Source organism: Cynocephalus volans, chromosome 5 (assembly GCF_027409185.1).
Source record: "Cynocephalus volans isolate mCynVol1 chromosome 5, mCynVol1.pri, whole genome shotgun sequence".
NCBI classification, from domain to species: domain Eukaryota; kingdom Metazoa; phylum Chordata; class Mammalia; order Dermoptera; family Cynocephalidae; genus Cynocephalus; species Cynocephalus volans.
The window spans coordinates 88,736,597-88,755,408 of record NC_084464.1 but is presented as its reverse complement, the minus strand read 5'-3'; the positions used below and the strand labels follow the sequence as shown (position 1 = coordinate 88,755,408).

At 35.7% G+C, this 18,812-nt stretch overlaps 1 protein-coding gene across 1 annotated transcript in view; it reads left to right on the top strand.

Moving 5' to 3' along the window:
• CEP162 (centrosomal protein 162) overlaps positions 1–18,812 on the top strand; it is a 75,002-nt gene that overhangs the window by 31,463 nt on the left and 24,727 nt on the right. The window contains exons 12-18 of the mRNA XM_063097486.1: positions 3,004–3,283; positions 4,155–4,413; positions 9,439–9,572; positions 9,858–10,085; positions 10,637–10,777; positions 12,612–12,724; positions 14,775–14,880. Of these exons, the coding sequence (XP_062953556.1) occupies positions 3,004–3,283; positions 4,155–4,413; positions 9,439–9,572; positions 9,858–10,085; positions 10,637–10,777; positions 12,612–12,724; positions 14,775–14,880 (1,261 nt within the window). The remainder of the gene's footprint in view (positions 1–3,003; positions 3,284–4,154; positions 4,414–9,438; positions 9,573–9,857; positions 10,086–10,636; positions 10,778–12,611; positions 12,725–14,774; positions 14,881–18,812) is intronic.

Genomic DNA, 18,812 nt, shown 5'->3' with positions numbered 1-18,812 from the left:
CCAAGGGTTTACTTATGCACCCAGGAAGAAAAGTAAATGAGTTTGGTAGATATCTAGCTTGTCTCTGCCAGACTATACCCATCTAACAACCAAATATCCATTTCATTCTTCTTCAGACACAGTCCCACTCATCCCCTCCCCAAAGTAGACAGCCCAAAGTCCCACTCAGGACTCTGCACATCTGAAAGGCCACGATTTCTAGGTGAAGCACAGTCCTCCCCATAGTCTCCATTATCCACCAGTGGATGAGTTAAAAAGACAAGTTTTATACTTCCTCACCTCCACCCAATATGAAATGGTGGAACTGCAACACATACTTCCATTCAGAAGGGTAGAGTACTATGTGAGGAAAATACAGCAGTCAGTGTTGCAACTTTGAAAACCACTGGAAAGACCTTGTAAAGACCCCCCTAACTTGGGGATGGGAATTTTCCTTGATTAGGCCAATATTCTGCTCTTAAGGAAGAACTACCTTATTTTATATATGTAGATAATATGTATATATTATTCTGTATAGCCCCTGGTTCCATTCCTTGGAGGATTCTTCTTGTATGTTATAACCATTGCCCACAACCAAAATGGGTTTTTGGGGAGGGTATGCCCATCTTGGGGGATACACTCCTCTCTCAATCCACTTCCTGCCTGCAGGTAGTTTTAAGGCTCCCAGTCACTGGGTTTTTTGGTTTTTTTTTTTTTTAATAGGTTTGTGGTTTCTTTGGCATTACAGTTCCTTCAAAAAGTTTAGTAGACTTCTGATCTGTTTACTTCCATTCAGTTCCATGTGCCAATGGCCAAACTTAAAGTTCTTTGCTAGAAAAAGTTTTAAATCTGCTTTATGTCTTTGTTTACTTGTCGCTCTGTTATTTTCTCTTTATTTATAGATGTCTGGATATTTTGGGGAACAATAACTTTAAGTGTGAAGTACCACCCTTAATATGATCTTTGACAAGGCTGAGTCACTCTTTTCAACTGAGAGAGGTCTCAGAAGATCTTGCTTTTTCATGTCATTTTTCAGTGCTGAATCAACAGGTTTAGACACAGATCTGAACCCAAGGGCTCTGAGTTTCTAGACTCATTCTGTTCCCTTTCAATTCTACTTAAAAACAAGCTCATTCTATCCTGAGTTCATCTACCTTTTTGCAATATCTTTTCAAAAATAGACACTAGTAGCCAGTACTTATAACTGTGTTCTCTCCAGCCATTTCTCTTAGTACTCCAGGTTCAGCAGGCATCTGGTCTGCCTTATGAGCTATTGTAGGTGACAGTGTAGCAGTTGTTTTGCCACTGTAAAACATAGATTGCTATCATATCACTTCCGCCTCTGATATCAGTTTCCTGCACCCAAAACCAGACCACTAAGCCAATGATACATATGTTGGGTTCTTGTCACCAGAGCATTCTAAGGGCAAGAACTAGTAAATGACCCTGTATAGACAGATGCAGGGTGGCAGGGAAATGTGGTTTAGTTAGTACCCAGCAAGAGCAGGAAACAATTTCAGTAAGCATCTAGCCAGGTTCTGCTGCTGTGAAAAAGGAAAGAACTGTAATATTTTCTGATGATTCCAACTACTTTAGGAGTTTCTAACAGTTACTGAGAAGCCTTACATGATTAAATGGTAGCCTCAAACTGTTCTTTAATCTTGCAAATTGTAAAATTAAACGACCTGTCTTAGCTGTTTTTTGTTGCTGTAAACAAAATATTTGAGGCTGGGTAATTTATAAAGAAAAGAGCTTTATTGGCTCACAATTCTGGAGGGAGGGAAGTCCAAGAAACATGGCACTGACATCTGCTTTGCTTCTAGTGAAGTCTTTTGTGCTGTGTCATAACATGGCAGAAGGTCAAAGAGGAAGTGGACAGCAGCCAAACATGAACTAATCCAGTCTTGCAAGAACTCATTCACTACCTCGAGAATGGCACCAAGCCACCCACAAGGGCAGAGCCTGCATGACCCAAACACCTACCACTAGGCACCACCTCTTAAGGGTTCCACCCCCAACACTGCCACATTGGGGACCAAGCCTCAACATGAGTTTTGGTAGGGACAAACCATATTCAAACCATCGCATGACCTAATTGACCCTGATTAAATAATTTGAAGATAACAGTTCCCATATTTTTGGAGCCCATGTAGTTTGGTGACATTTAACTATACTTAGAATTTTTCCTCAAAGGTGTATTTTCCAGATTTTTAATATCTAATTGTTTGAATTGTCACATTTCATTTAAATACAGTCATGCATCGCTTAACAATGGGAGTACATTCTGAGAAATGTGTGATTAGGTGATTTTGTCATTGTGCAAGCATCATAGAGGTATACAAATCTAGATGGTATAGCCTATTACACACCTAGGCTCTATGGTATAGCCATTATAATCTTATGGGACCATTGTCATATATATATGGTCTGTTGCTGACTAAAACATCCTTTTTTGGATGTTTTGGCACTTGAGTAAATTTTAAACTACAGAAATTATTTTATTTTAAAATCCTAGTGATTTTTCTGTTTTACTTTAAAATTTTTCCTGTGTTGTAATGAAATGCATGCCTGTAAGTATTTATGTTCTATGCCTCCTTGGTGTGAATTACAATTAGTTCTTTAGTTTCTTCTAGAAACGTGTAAAATGTTTTTCCTGCCTCAAATGCATGTTAACTTTATAAGAAGTTATGGATAAATGATATGTTACAAAAAATTTATATAGAAATTTGTATTTCATTTTTCTTACACAAAAACAATCTTAGTCTTGTTTGGTTTGGTCTTTCTTTAAAGTAGGTCTCAGAGTCACCTGTGTAACCCTTCATATTATACTGCATTAAAATTATCTGAAATTAAAAACAAGTATATGATACCATGTGAGTATTCATAGAGTCGCAAATAATGTATTTAACATTAGTTACTTAACTTGAATAGTTACAACTCATATATGTTGTGTGTGTGTTTATAACTGATGTTTGAGGAGTTATTACAAAGGGTTCATTCTCTGTGTCCTGTTTTGTTTTATAGCTCTAAGAAGGTGGCTGATAATAAAGAAACTGAATTTGTTAGCCCTTTATCGCTTAAGATGAACCCAAACATGTGTCAAGACCAACAACACGTAAATCAATTTTTTGAAAAAAGTGATGAGAATGTGGTTTTACAAAAGACAACAAATGTGGTCATGGAAAATAGCTGTCCAAAAGTAACTGCTATGGAAGAACAGATCAACAAAACATATCTTGATATTTTAAGGAAAGAAATATCTGTTAATCCTCCATTATTACCTCAGGATGACAAAATTAATAAAGTAAGTATTTATAATCTAAATTGATTTGATATATTGAGAAACAAAATTATGTAAAGTATATGCGTGCTATTGATAAGTGCATGATGCTTAAGCTAGAGGGACTGATTACATACTAACCTCCACAGTAGATCCTGAATATTTATGGGTGATATTTATTACCATACCCTCCAGTCCCCAAATTTAAACATACCACTATAACATTAGCTTTCTTTTAGAAGCCATTCTTTACATTTCTCTTTCTTCTTTTTTCTTTTTTTTAGTAAATATAGTCCAGAATTTTAATAGTATAACAAAATTAAGTTTATTCATTATTACAGTGCTCATTGTTCACTCTTTCCAATAGTTTGCATTGTAGGTAAGTTGGCATTTTATAGGGATGCTGTTAGCAACTGTGAAGAAACATGTATTTCACTATTCCTTTTCCCTCTATTCTTGATCTATTCTGCTTTATAATTCCCATGATCCCAATATCCTATTTGTATTTTACAATTTTGAATTAATGTGTTTACTGTAAGTCAGTTGTTTGTGGAATAAGGCCAGGTATTAATAAATTTTTGAAAACATCTTGAGAAATCTGGAGGAAAAAAGTTAATATGCTCTCTTCCATGTTTATTCTGGTAATTACGTATCTTGCTTTCTGGCAGTCTATTTTGCTTTATTATTTTGCTTTACTTTGTTTTAATGCTAACCTTGAAGGTATGCTTCAAAATACTAAAATTCTGACGAATTAGAGAATTTTACTATAATAGTTTGCCTTTTACAAACTACATTATTTAACAATCACTATCATTTTGCTATTTGTTAAGTATTCATTTACAACAGTAGTTGAAGTTCAATTAGATACTAAAGAGTTTGTGCTTGTTGTATACAGACTTTTAGATCTCAACTCAGTTCAGGAGAAGAAGGGGCTGTAATTGGTAAACAGGTACCAAGCAAGAAGGCTAGAAGTGCACCTCCTTTGTTTAAAAGAAAACCCCAGAGTGGATTATATGCATCAGTTAGAAGCTCAGGCTATGGGAAACCCAGTTCACCACTCAAGATTATTTCTACTCTTGAGAAGAAAATTTCAAAGGACATAAAGAGCAAAAACTTGAACTCCGTTCCCATCTCAAATCAAGCTAGGAAAAAAGGTAATCATATACTCTTTTCATAATAGAATTCCATGCATATAGTATATCCTTTTAGTTTCCTTGTTTTCATGGAAAAGAATTAATCTTAAGGCCTGCATTCATTTTCTAACAGACACAATTTACAAGAGGTGACAGGGCTTGACCCAAGGTAGTGGTGGTAGAAATGATAAAAAGTGGTTGGATAAGGATATAATTAGAAAGCATAACCCAAAATCAGAAGAATTGGTTTTGGTTTGCTAAAGTTTTTGGCTCAAGCAACTGGAAGAATGGAGTTACTGTCAGCCAGGATGGGAAAAGCTCTGGTAGACTAGATTTGGGAGTAGAGGAAAGACCAGTTTAGTTTTCGAGATGGTAATTTTAGTATGTGTGTTCAATATGCAAGTGTAAATGACAAGAAGGCAATTAGATATAAAAGTCTGCAGTTCAAGAGGGAGAAATGATATCATTTGGCAATTGTTATCAAAAAACTAATACAGACAGTTTTTTAAAACTAAGACTGAGACTACCAAGAAAGTGAACATACCTAGAGGGAAAAAAGCAAACCAAGGCCTGCGGTCCAGGTGTGCTAACCTTAAGAGGTCAGGCAGAAGAGGAGGAACCTGCAAAGGAGACAGAGTGAGGTTGGAGGAAATCTGAGAGCACATGGATCCTGAAAAACAAGTGAAGAAACTGTATTAAGAAGAAGGATCCACTCTGTCATTTGCTGCTGAGAAGTAAAGAAAGATGACGACTGAGAACTGATCTTTGGGTTTAGCAAGGAAGGAGGTTGTTAGTAAAGTGGACCAGCAGTTTCCATAACGAGGTGGTGTGAAAGGCAGGCTGAATGGGAGTAGGAGGGAATAGATGGAGTAGAATAGGTACTTCAAGTTGTAGACCAACCTGGAGGAAAGTTGCTATAAAAGGCAGTAAAAAATTGGGGCAGCAGCTGACGTTGAAGGGTGGGTCAAGAGAAGCTTTTAGTTTTGCTTTGCTTTGTTTTTAATGAGAGAAATGATAGTATGTTTGTATACTGTTAGAAAAGATTCAGTAGAAAAGGAAAAAAATTGACGATGTTGGAAAGGAAAGAATTGCTGGAGCAATGTCCTTGAGTAAAGGAGCTGTAATGGGATCCAGTGCACAGTGGTAGAGTTGGAAGAAAGGAACACGCACAGTTCTTATGCTCCAGGAACTGTGGAGGCAGATAGGAAGGGAGAGTATATGCTTGTAGGTGGATAGTTGTGGTGGGGAGAGAAGGTGGATGCTTTCTTCTGATTGCTTCAGTTTTCTCTGAGAAATAGAAAGTAATGTCATTATATGAGAGTGAGGATGGGGCACAGGTGTTGGCGGATTTAGGAGGGAAAAGAAGATGTGAAGTAGCCATCCAGTAGGATTAGATGATTAGCAGCCAGAAAAGTCTACTTGAAATTAGTGATCATCAATTTAAACCAAGTTGTACAGTTAGATTTACCAAGAAATATGGTTTTTGCCAAGAGACAACAATGAACTGAGAGAGAAGCACAAGGGAGCTGATTGATGGGTGTAAGAGAGTGACAAAGTGGTTAACCATGGAATTGAAGTTGAGTAATGAAGGAGAAAGGACATCTAGAGGTTGTGGTACAATGTGAAACATGTAGGATCCATAGACTGGGAGTCCTAGTGGGGATCAACAGATTGTTGGAATCCCAGTACTGGAGGCTGTGAGGTGAGAAGATGGAGATGACAAAGAGTAGGTGCCTAAGGCTGAGATTAGGGAGTGGTGGTTTTTCTGGTAATGGAAAGACCTGTACTGTGTCAATGGGAGTGAATAGCTGAGATGGAGAGAAGTTCAGGGAACCAAAAGCCAGAGGGCTGCAAGGATCACCTGTGAGTATATGAAATCACCAAGAAAGAAGAGAGAAGCAATAACGTCCCAGTGAGTGGAGAAGAAACAAAGGAAATGAGGTAGAGGTTGATAGATGACAGCAACAATATTTTTATGAGTAAAGTGAAGTAATATTCTTAAAATTATTTTCCCATATTTCAAAATTTTACAGTGTTTGTGACTACTAGAATAAAAATAAAACACATTACTAAAGTTTATATTAAAGTGTAATGATAGACCATGACTTGTTGGTTTTTATACTTTACTTTTTCTCATTAGACTATTAATTATGATTTTTTTTAAAAATCTGTCTTTTTATTGAAGAATTGCCCAGAGCAGCCTTTGTTTTATTCAGAAGAGGTGTAATTCTTGCGGGATGGTTCTTACTTCTCCAGGAAGCAGACTCTGAGACAGAGATTAGTGTACAGAAGATATAGTGATGCAGTTGGGATCAACATTGTTAGGATGAGAAAGAAGCCTAGCTCCTGGGGCTTAACCAAATAAAGGCTTCTCTTTTCAAAGAGTCCATAGATAGGCAGTTCAGAGCTGGTATAGCTGTGCAAGGAAGCAGATCCCTTTTTCTTTCCTGATGCAAAATCCTTAGAGTTTGGCTTTTGTCTTGTCAGAAGATGGCTGCTGAACCTCCAGGCCCTGTCCCTGAGGTAGGGTGAAAGGTAAAAGGTAGATGCCAGCCAAATCGTCAAGTTCTTCATCAAGAAAGTAATCACTTTCCTGAAAGCCCTGTGCAGGAAACTTTTACGTTCATCTTACTGACCAGAACTTCAATCTTGTGGCCACCCCCAGTTGCATGGAGTCCGGGCAGTCAAATATGTTTAACTGAGCAATATTGCTGCCGAAGACAAAATTAGGTCTCTGTTAAGAGGGAGGAAGAGGAGGTTGGCAGCTAGCAATACCTGCTATGTGGTTGTTTTCCTTTTTGTTGTAGATTAATTTTCTTTGGTTCTAACGCTTGTGTTGTTTTTTTGTTTTTTATTTTTAGACCAATAATTTTATTGGCATGAAGGGAATACTTGCTCACTATTTAAAATTCAAAAATACAGAAAAGTAAAAAGAAAGCAATAATTTAACCAGAAGCAACTGGTCTCATGCTGGGTGAGCATGATTCTGTGCTTCTCAACATGTATATACTTATACAGATGAAAAGGAAGTGTGAATGAATGGATAGTGGGAAGGAGAAAGGCAGACATGTATTTTTAAATGAAATATTAGGTTTAGGTTTATTTATATCTATAAGAAGAAAAAGAAACTTCATCCTAAAAAAATTGTATGTCCTAAAAGATCCCTTTAAGAAAATAGATTATGAAAACCACTCAAAAGATAGCTGTAACCATAGTGTTGTTTCTTAACTACATTTTTCAGTTTTATACATTATCAGTCTATTCTTTTAGTTCTGTGAAATATATAATAATATATCCCCCACTTACATGCCTCCTACTCATTTTCGTTTGTTTTGTTTTTACTTGTTCGAGGTATATTTGTCTTATTCTCCCCTGCAACTGCAGTTCCCCTCAGCTTTTGGATTTAGTTCTTGGTTTTGATTATTAAAAAGACTGAATGCTCTTCACCAGTCTTTTAGCCATAGTTTCTCCATTGTGGAATTATTTTGATTGATTTCTTTTTTGACTGAATTTTCTTAATGCGTTGTTTTTTCAAGAAGGGCTCATGGGCTGGAAATTCTGCAATGCTTTCATGTTTGAATTTCATATTCAAACAAATTTTTTCATGTGTAAAGGGAGAAGATACTGACCAGTTACTATTATTGAAAACAATTACTTAAGATACTTTAGTCCACTGAGAGAGTGATCTAAATTAAGAATTCAGGAAGGAGAATTCTGGTGTGAAAGGACTGGCAGACTACAGCCATGAACAAGAACAACCTGCCTTCTAAGGAAAATCATAACCCCATTCATTGGTCACAGAAATGATCCTCCAGTGATCTGGAAGGATTAAATGCCTGCCTTTACAATGACTCAAACAATTTCTTTATGAATGCTTTAAGAAATTTCTCTGGAAAACCTACATCAAACAGTCTAATTAAATATAATCATAACTCAATAAGGAAAACCTTCACATGCGGAAAAAAGATTGAAATGAAATCTTGATGAAGGACTGTTGGCAACTTGTCTCTTCTTTTGGCTTTCCTATTTTTTATATTTTCCAAATCTTTAATAATCATATATAACATTTTTAATGAAAAAGTAAGCTCTATATTTAAAAAGTTAACATCTTGAAGAAATTATTTTAAAAATATAAATTTTGAAGTTCTTTACCTCTAAGACGGTCAGATCATGTTTATTGAGTGTTCAGCTCAGGACCTGTAGTACTTGAATATGGGCCTTAAGAGTCCTTCTAGGTATTTCCCTTAAACATTGTTTATTATTAATTGAATAATAGGTTAGTCTTAGAATTATTACCACTGTTTGGTGATTTACAAGTTACTTTAAAAGCTGAAAATTGGACCAGAATATACATTAATTACATTTTTTTCTAATTTAATATATATTCCAGAGTATTATAGCAGCATTATTAAACTTTTAAAATCAAATTTAGATTAGCTGTTATAAAGTCCTCCGTGCAATTTGTATTGTTCCATTGATACTATACGAGTGTACTTCGAAAAGTGTATGGAAAGATTCGTATTATCTTTTAATTCTGTTTTTTCTCGAACTTTTTGGAGTATCCTTGTATGCATTACTTGATATGCATTACTTATAAAAGGTGTGCTCTGAAAGCACACTTAATCTGAACTAAAATGCTTCATAAAGTTATCAGCTGCTCTTTGGTTTATCATTTAGAAATTCTTATTATTGCTGTGAACATTTAAAAGAATAATTTATTTAAAAGTAATAAAGCCTGAAGTTTTCCTAACTCACATTCTCCTCACATATTTTTAGCTCCGTTTGTCATTTGACTTGAGTCTTGGGTCAATTAGCCATCTGTGTCAAATTGAGTAGAATGTTGACTATAGGTGGCAGCTCTGAGTGTAGTCAATTAACGTAGTGAATCAGTGAAACAGCTGCGTTACAATGTTGTCTGTCAGCCTATTTTGAGATCCTCATTTTATCTTAGTGTTCCATTGTATTCGTACTTATTGTTACATAATTGCTGAATACACGTTCAGCTTTACATTTGTGGTGCTTTTATCCATTGTTTATAATATTTAGAAATCTTATCTGGAACAAAACTCATCAAGCCTGCAGCTCTGGGTAAACCAGCTCCCAAAATTGAAAGTTGCCCGACTACTCCTAAGAAGTCTGAAGATCCTACAGAAATTGATTCTTGTGCTCAGTTTCAGACCGTAGGTATTAAATTTAAAATTAACATTCATAATGTTTTTATGTTCCAAAATCATATTAAAACTAAATTATAAATAACAATATAATAAATACATGAAATTTATTTTCCTTCAAGTGATATTCTAATCATTCTTGTTGTTGCATTTATTGATTTTCTTATACAGTAAAACATTATTAGCCATGTCATTTTTATTCTTTGTGTGTTGTGTTTTGTTTTTTTCCTAACCACCTTTGTTCAAATTTTACATATAAATCCACTGTAAAGAAGTAATGCTTTTCCTTAAAAGGATTCTTCAGGATACTGTTGTGGGAACAAGGAGAAAGAATTATTTATGTTTAAAAGAGTTCAGGAAGCAGAAGAAAAATGGAGGGGTGCACAGGCCCTAATTGAACAAATCAAAGTCACATTTTCAGAAAAAGAGAAAGAGCTGGAAAATAAATTGGAAGACCTAAAGAGACAACAGGAAAAAGAACTCTACAAATTGAATCAAGACAATTATATTCTTCAAGCCAAGGTACTAGACATACTGTTCAATTTTTTCTTTCATTTAGTAAAAAAAACAAAACGAAAAGACCTGTACTCTCTTCTAAATGTCTTGTCATTCTTGGTTCCTGGAGCTGTTTGCCTTGATATTTTGCTGTGTAAAATATGCTATAGTTCCATAAAGTGCCTCCTTCCCTGAGAGTGTGAACTAAACTCCTTGGGGGGAAATCTAAATTTAAATTAGCTCAGTTTGATGGTTTTCTTCTGTTAGCCATCCTTTTAAAAACAAATTGGTTAGTTCATTGTGACCTTCAAAGAAATCAAAGTTTCAGCAAGAACTGCTACAGAAGGTCTAGACTCAGAGAATGTCATTATGTAGCATTTCTGAGTTACCTCATTCACCAGAACCATCAGCATAAAACATCACTGTGCTAATTCAACTGGAGTTACATTACATTCCAGTGTGGACAATATTATAAGACAGTTTTGAGTCTAAACACCTTGAGTTTTCTATTATTCTTCCTCACTTCTCACTTCATCATTTCCTTCCTGAAATAAAACAATTTCTGCATTTTCTCAAAGTTAAGTAGCTTTGAAGAAACAAGCAAAAATCAAAGATGGTTACATTTTGGAAAAACAACTGATCCTGTCACTGGAGAAAAATTGAAGCAAATCCAAAAAGAAATACAAGAGCAAGAGACACTTCTTCAAGGATATCAACAGGTATGGCAATTCTTCAGTTCATGGCCAGTTTGCTCTTGATCCTTTAATTATAAAAATAAGGCATATTAAAATATTTCTGTGCTAGTTTAACAGGTAATGGGAGTTCTGGCAAATATGAGGAAGTAATAATTTGTATATTTTTCATGGGCAGGATTCAAGTGGCTAAAAGAGCATGGGTTCTGGATTCAAAGAGTCTGCCTTTGAGTCTTAGCTCTACCACCTGTTGTACAGCCTTAGACAAATTACTTTGATTCTCTAGGCCAGTTTCTTCATCTGTGAAATGGGAATAATAAAAAAAGCACCTCCCTCATAAGGTGATTAAGAAATTGAAAGTAAGACAGGACAAACCATCCTTTTAGCAAGTACACTCTTGGCCTGGCACACAATAAGCAATCAATGAATGTTGCCTATTACTATTTTTAATATTCAAGTCCATTAGAAGCTATCCTGTTTTTCTTTAGTTTTCTATAATGCTTTTCAGTGGTAATACTTATTAGCTAGTTTTGCTATTATATTCAGAAATATGAACCTGAAATCAATTGCTAATGCTGTAAGGATTAGAAAAGAAAATTTGAATTTAATGTGGAAAGATCTGTGTGTCCGTATAGAGACAGATGTTTGTAATGTGTCCTGGAATCTCGGTGATGCTCCTTGACAGTCAGCCAGGACAGCTTTAGGGATCTGCAGCATAAGACTGTATCCTCATTCCCTGCCTCCCATGCCCGTTTTTCTTACTCCTTTCCCCTTCTCCTTCTCTCTAATAGCATTCTTCTCTTTTGACGACTATAGCCTGAGCATTGTCACCCAGAACATCCAGCGAAAACATTGCCAAGTCAGTGATTAAAACGTTTGCTCTAAATGAAGTGGACTGATTTTGCAGGACACACTGCCCTTGAGTTAGTGGGAAACATTCAAACTCTTTGCCTGCCAGTCTGATCTTGACATACAGAGCAGGGGTTTTAAGGAAATTTCACAGACCCATAAGCATGCCAACCACTCCCTCCCGCAAAGATAGTACAAAATTTATATATCTAAGTATTTGGGGGGGGGGGGGCAGGAAGTGCATTAATTCCGCAGGTATTTAAGCACAGACCATCTGCCAGGCACTATCTCAGACACTGTGAGACAGTCCATAGTTTTCATTAGATCCTCAAAAGCCCTTGGTTTTCATCAGATTCTTAAATTTAAAGGGGTAAGAAAGAGCATCTAAGCACAGATTGGTACCTTCTCTTCTCCCTCTGATCTCAACTGGTTTGAGTCATTCTTTAACTCAAATCCCATGGTGGACTGGGTCTAGTCTCTGCTCTGCCTTGTCCTGACAACTTTCAGAAGTACCCTGTCTTTAAATTCCCCACTTAAAGTCAGTTTCACATATAAACATGAACAGCACTGTGGCTACATCTAATTACCTCACCACTGGAAGCCAGCCTTCCAGAATCTTCCTCCAGCAGTGATTTTTTTTTTTCCTTTCTTAGACTAGTCACATTAAAGTCACAGAAGAGGATGTAAAGAGTCCCACTGGGCCTTGCCACCTCTGGTCCATGCAGTTGGGATGTAAGGATTCCTTCAGCCACTCTTCTGCTTACTCCTGTGAAGTGCAGTCAGTGCGTTATACTGACATTAGGGTCTTTGGCTTTGGGAATTTTTGCAAGATTTTTTTTCCATTAAGCATTTTAAGCATTTTGGAAAGAATTGTTTTAATGTTTTGCATACTCCAAAGCTGAAGAAATTTAAAACACCCTAGAAACTTTTAAAGTATTTATCTATTGTGAGCATATATGTTATATAAGTACTACTGACTTTAAACTAAAATGCAATTTTCTGTTTTTAAAAGGAAAATGAAAGGTTGTATAATAAAGTGAAAGATCTTCAAGAACAAAACAAGAAAAATGAGGAGCGAATGTTTAAGGAAAACCAGAATTTATTCAGTGAGTTAGCTTCCTTAAAGTAAGTCCTTTTGATATTCTTAAAACCAAATATACTTAGATTGTGTCTTAGCATTTTATCATTATATTAATAATACATTTATTTTTACTTTGAAATAGTAAAAACTTATTTTTACATTTATTTATTTTCATTTGTACACTGATTTTCAGTTTAATAACTTTTAGGTATTTAACCTATAAAGGATTTTTCTTTGGGTACTAAATACTTTAGTATTCTCAGCATATTTATGTTGCGTTTGACATCAGTTTCAGGAAATCGAATATACTTATGCAATATTCCTCTGATCAGTCATTAAGCCTGAGATGCTTAACCGTTTCTTAAAGAACCATGTGATTAATAATAGTAAAGAAAATACCATGCAGAATCACTTACTGTCTTAGATCAGGTTTCATAGAAGCAGAGCCTGGGACGGGGATCCCTTAGAGGTGATCTACTGGAGGATAACCCTCAGGGGAGGAGAAGCAGGGTGGGGGAGGTCGGGGGCAGGAACGGAAGTAAGAATGTGGTCTTGGCTGGAGACTGGCTTCATGCTGCTCCCACCAGGAAGCTCTGAAGAGTAGTACCACAGAGTTGGTCCTTGCTTGTTGTACCCTGGGAAGGGGACAGTGACTGCTGTTTTGCTGAGGGCATTTCTCCAGAGAGGGAGACACTGGTGAATTGTTACCAGCCAACAGTCACCATAGCAGGACAATGGAGAACCGACACCTACTTAGGAATCCTATTTCAGACTAGAAAATCTTCTGGATATTACTACCTCCACCTTTAACGTATTATGTGAAAAAGCCGAACCCACAAGCGTGGACAAGCTAGGGTACTCTTCTTTTAAGAAATGACTACTGTTTGTGCATCATTTCTCATAAGTGCCTAATCACTCAGATACGACTGTTATCAGAAGTTTCTTTGACCATGAATGTCACCATATTTATTCATGTATTTCTTCCATTTTTTTTGTTAGATAACCTAGGGCATAAGAGGCAAGGTGTAAGAGGCAGGGCCACCAATAGCTCATTCTGATCTTTCATGTAAAATAGAAAAAGGAACACCCTGTAGCAGACAAAGCTAGAAGCTACACAGGGTGACAAGCAGAGGGCACCTTTGTGTAAACTTTTTTAAAAAATTGCTCCTTTGTCCTGGTAGGTGTAACCCTAGGCCAAGTGTGGTAATCTGCACAATTCTGATGAATGAAAGTAGTTACATCTGCTTTCTTTCCAACTGCTTCAGTAGTTTAAAATAATCACATCTTTTTTTTTTTTTTTTTTTTTTTTTTGTCTTTTTGTGACCGGTAAGGGGATCGCAACCCTTGGCTTGGTGTCGCCCGAACCGCGCTCAGCCAGTGAGCGCACCAGCCATTCCTATATAGGATCCGAAACCGCGGCGGGAGCGCCACTGCGCTCCCAAGCGCTGCACTCTCCTGAGTGCGCCACGGGGCCAGCCCAAAATATCACATCTTATATTCCCTGGCTTCTAAAAGAGAAGATCTATTCTAAGATCTAAAACCCAAACTCTAAATTTACCTTTGCAATGAAATAGATGGTTTCTTTAGCACATGGGGGTTAAATGACCTTATGTGGATTTCTAAACTTCTTGTATAATGTCTCTGGAAAAAACAGAAAGATTGAATTTAAGGTCCAAGTAGTAGACTGTGTTTGGTTTTGTTGGTTACTTTCCGTGTGTAAGATTGGCAATTTGTGTTTGTCAGAAAGGGATCTAGCATGATGTGCAAGGAGTACAATAACTCCATAGGAAAAATGCAGCACATCTTTCTGGGCCACTGATTTTTGTCTCTAAAAATTGGGAAGAGATATTTTTATATTGTGAATAAACCAATAATCTTAGGATTTCAATTCTTTTAGAGTAAATACAAGCATTTCCCTTAAAGTATACTTCTATTTTAGCATGTTAGTATTTTAATCTTTAGATTAAATACAATTTTTGTCTTCAGTGACTGATATAGTTCATTCATTAGTTTTTAATTTTTAAGAATTTAATATTTTGTATTGAAAAGAGCACCTTGTAAAAAATATATATTTTTATCTGCAAAATAAATCAGAGAACAGATGCACAAAAGTCGTTTCCTGTCTCAAGTAGTCGAAGATTCAGAGCCTACCAGAAATCAGAGTTTTACAGACCTGTTAGCAGAACTACGGATGGCACAGGTAATTTGCATAAGGATTTTTAATTATTAGGAATAGTAAAGATTATTACAAAAATTCCCATATGTGCAAAAAATCTGTTTTTGTAATATATGAATAAGATCTATTTATAAAGTTCATACCATTTAAAAATTAAGAAGAAATATCTAAGATTAGCATTTAGTATATACATGACCTTAATATAGAGGAAATGATGTGATACTAATTTTAGATGACATCTTCTTTATAATTCATCCTCTCATCAGGCATTTATTACATGGAGCCATCAGAGGCATAACTTTAGGACATGTATGCCTTATTTCAAGCAAATTCCTCTTTGGAAAGTGCACAGCTTAAATAGAAAAATAGTTTGGAGACAGTTGTTTACCTTGAAACATTAGTTGGCTTTTTACCTGTGTTCCAAAGTGGATTGTACACTTCTAGAAAGCAGGGACTGTATCTTACATGTATTTGTATCCCATATACCTAACACAAAGGTAAATGCAATGCTATTCTGTACTTTTTTTCTTTATTTGTATTAAATTGTATTATAAAGAATATGGCCTAGAGTTTTCAAAAGCAGTAGTTATCTGTGGGAGAAGTTTTAGAATTTGGGGCAGGTTAATTCTATTTTAAACAGAAATATTACATGAATTTCATGATTTTTATCATCCCACGCTAGGAACTACATGCTTATAGCATCTCCCAGTCATTGTAACAATGAAAACTACTCTGCCACATTCTCAAACATCTCCTATGAGGAACAGTTACTTCTCCCCTACCCTCCCATTAAGAATTGTAGCACTAAATTTAAAAGCTTTTTCAATCTGTTTGAATGATTATGTAAATTAGAAAAATTCCAATTACATACCACTTTTTAATAAGAAATTCACTATTTGATATTATGTAACATAGAAATCTAATAAACATACTTTAGTTTAATAGTTGATGTTTAACAGGTTTTTGTAGTATTAAATTCATTTTCACATATGAATCTGTTGGGGAACTTTCTTTGAATGCATGTGTGTATGTATATATAGAATGACTAGATACATCAGTAGGCAGATAGAATGAAACAATGAATGATAGGACACGCCCCTTTTGTCAGTGTACCTCAAAAATTAGCAAGTTAAAACAAATTAATTTTGCCATATTTTACGAAGGCTTGGAAGAACATGATAAGGTTTTAAGCATAGCATTAGCTTCATTTGAAGGCTGTTGTTAGTGACCTTTTAAAAGTTCTGTTTTGAATGTATTTTTATGACAAATAGAAAACTTAAAAACTTTACTGCTAAAAACACCAAAGAAAACTGGATAAAATGTAAGAAACATCTGGTAAATGAATAACCAAGCTCTCAAGAAAGTAAGGGAAATCTCCAGGGCCCAGAAATAAGGAGGGATAAAAACCTCACAGTAAGCATTTGCCCCTCAGGCCACCAGTTCAATAACCACGAGGTCTGAGCTTTAACAGCAGAGTGCAAACAGAACACCTTCAAAGGACCACATCTTTCAGTAGAATAGTGGACTAGGAAAAAGTCCACCCACCTTCCTTTTAAAAGACTGAAATGTCAAGAAAGCTTTTCTGTCTTAACGTCTCTGGGTGAGGAGGCTAAAAAGGTGTCTTCAGCTCAGTGCTCGTGCTTTACTCGTTGTTCAATATAAATGTCACCTCTTCTGCCTTCATTTGTGTTTTAGTATTTGAATTAATACTACCTGCCATGCTGAAACTAAAAAAATAAATAAATAACATAAACAGTGGTCCTGAGTCAATGATGACCTCTGATGTATCTAGAAAAAACAAATGCAAAACAGTCCTTAGATGTTTTGCATTTAACCCTTAACCCAGCTTACACAATATTCCCACAGATAAATCCTGCTAATGATGTGCTCACAATGCAAAATTACAAAACCCAAAGAAACAATCTGCCATCAGCAGGTGTGAGATGATTTACAGTTGGATTAGAACCTCAATAGAATTATTGGATAGAAACCATAAAATAAATAGACTTAAAATGATTAAATATACAAAATTAATGAAAAAATGTGAGAAAAGAGCAAAACAGATGAGGCAAATTTCAGAGAAAAATAAACAGAGCTCTGGAAGTGAAATGTAATCCTGGAAATTAACTAAGTGGAAGAATTCAATAGATGGTCATAAACAACTAAAGAAAAAATTAGTAAACTGAAAAGATAGATCTAAGGAAGTTAGAGTGAAACAGAGAAAAATAGAGAAATGGAAAATATCAGAAATACTAAGAAATATGAGATGCTGTAATATATATTTAAATCTTTCTAGTAGGTAATGGGTGAGAATTTTCTAGAAGTGATAAAAAAAAAAGATGAATTCTCAAATTCAGTAGCACAGTGAGTCCTGCTCAGGACAAATACTAAAAATCCACATCTAGACCTATCATCATGAAGCTACCAAAGGCAGAGAAAACCTAAAAGAAATCAGAAAAAATATATATATTTGTTTAAGATAATAGTGAAAATTATTTGGGGATTTGTTTCTTTGTGCAGATACTGAAAGATGGAATGTAAATATACTTTATTTTCATTTACTTTGGTATTCCGAATTTAAATAGGTTTAGGACAAAAATTATTCGTATTGGGATAAATCTGTTATAATTTCATATCAAGTATATTTGTGTACAGTCTAGTTTATACCTTAAAAATTAGTACCCGTTAGTGTATTCTTAAAATGTCAGTTGGTTCTTTTTAGTAAAGTATGAATGGAAATATAATAAAAGCTAAGGTCCTGAGCCCTTTCCTTTTAGTATCCCAGGGTCAGGAGGAGAATGGGGCTGACTACAATTCATTGATTCAGTCAACCTTTACTGAACACGTGCCATACATCAGGCACTCATCTAAGCATTGGAGATACAGTAGGTAAACAAGAAAAACACAAATCTCACTCACTAGGAACATATATTCTAGTGGGGAATACAGACAATAAGTAAACAGATAATTATAGCTAGAAGTAAGTGCTGCGAAGAAAATAAAAATAGAAAATAAGGGGAGGTGAGGTAGAGATAAGGCAGCATTTAACAGTGTGGACAGGGAAGCTCTCTGAGAAAGAGGTGTTTGAGTTGACAGCTGAAGAGTAGCTGCATCCAGCCATGCAAGGATCAATTCTTCCAGCCAGGGGAAGAGTAAATGCAGGAACTCTGAATCAGGAATGTGTTTGTAACCTTCCAGGAGCAGGAAGGGCCTCCAAAGCAGAAGTGGGTAAGGACAAGGGTGGTGGAAGATAAGGTCTGAGAGGCAAGCAGAGAACTCCCTGAGTGTCTGCACAATAACTTACAAGGGAGAGAAATTACTTGCCAGCCAAATACCCTGCAGTCCACCGGATTGGCATGGGGCATACTGGCTTTCTTGAAGGTGGGCAGTCTCTGTCCAAGGAAATATGCAAGCCTGGAGTGGCCATCCATGTAAGCATAATTGCATGATTGAACTCAAGATGTTTAAAGTTACTTTGAATTCTAAAATTTTGTAATTCTGTGAAGTAGACACTCCTAGGGAGCATTTCTAAATTGATTGAATTAAACAAAGTATTTGCAGAAAGATACTTGAGCATCCAAACACTTGAAGATCAGTGTTCTCCTGAAAAGATATCTGTAGATCACATAGAAGATTAAACAAGAAATGATGCAAATCTGTGATTCAGCTAGAAACCAAGATTATGCGGTGCTTTATAAATGCCCTTATTTTCTTTGTAGACTGAATTTTAAATTGTAAGGTAGTATAATACAAAATTTGTAAGAAATTGTTATTTTGAAGCTGAACTATATACCATGTGTACTGCTGTGAATCCAAGAATTTCTTCAGCAGTTAAGAGTTCAGTTCAATGTACATTGAGTACATGCCATGTGTTTAGTATCATAAGGTAAACAGGTAGTAATAAATCATAGTGTTGGTCCACTAATAAAGAGAAGAGGCATAAACACAAATTAACG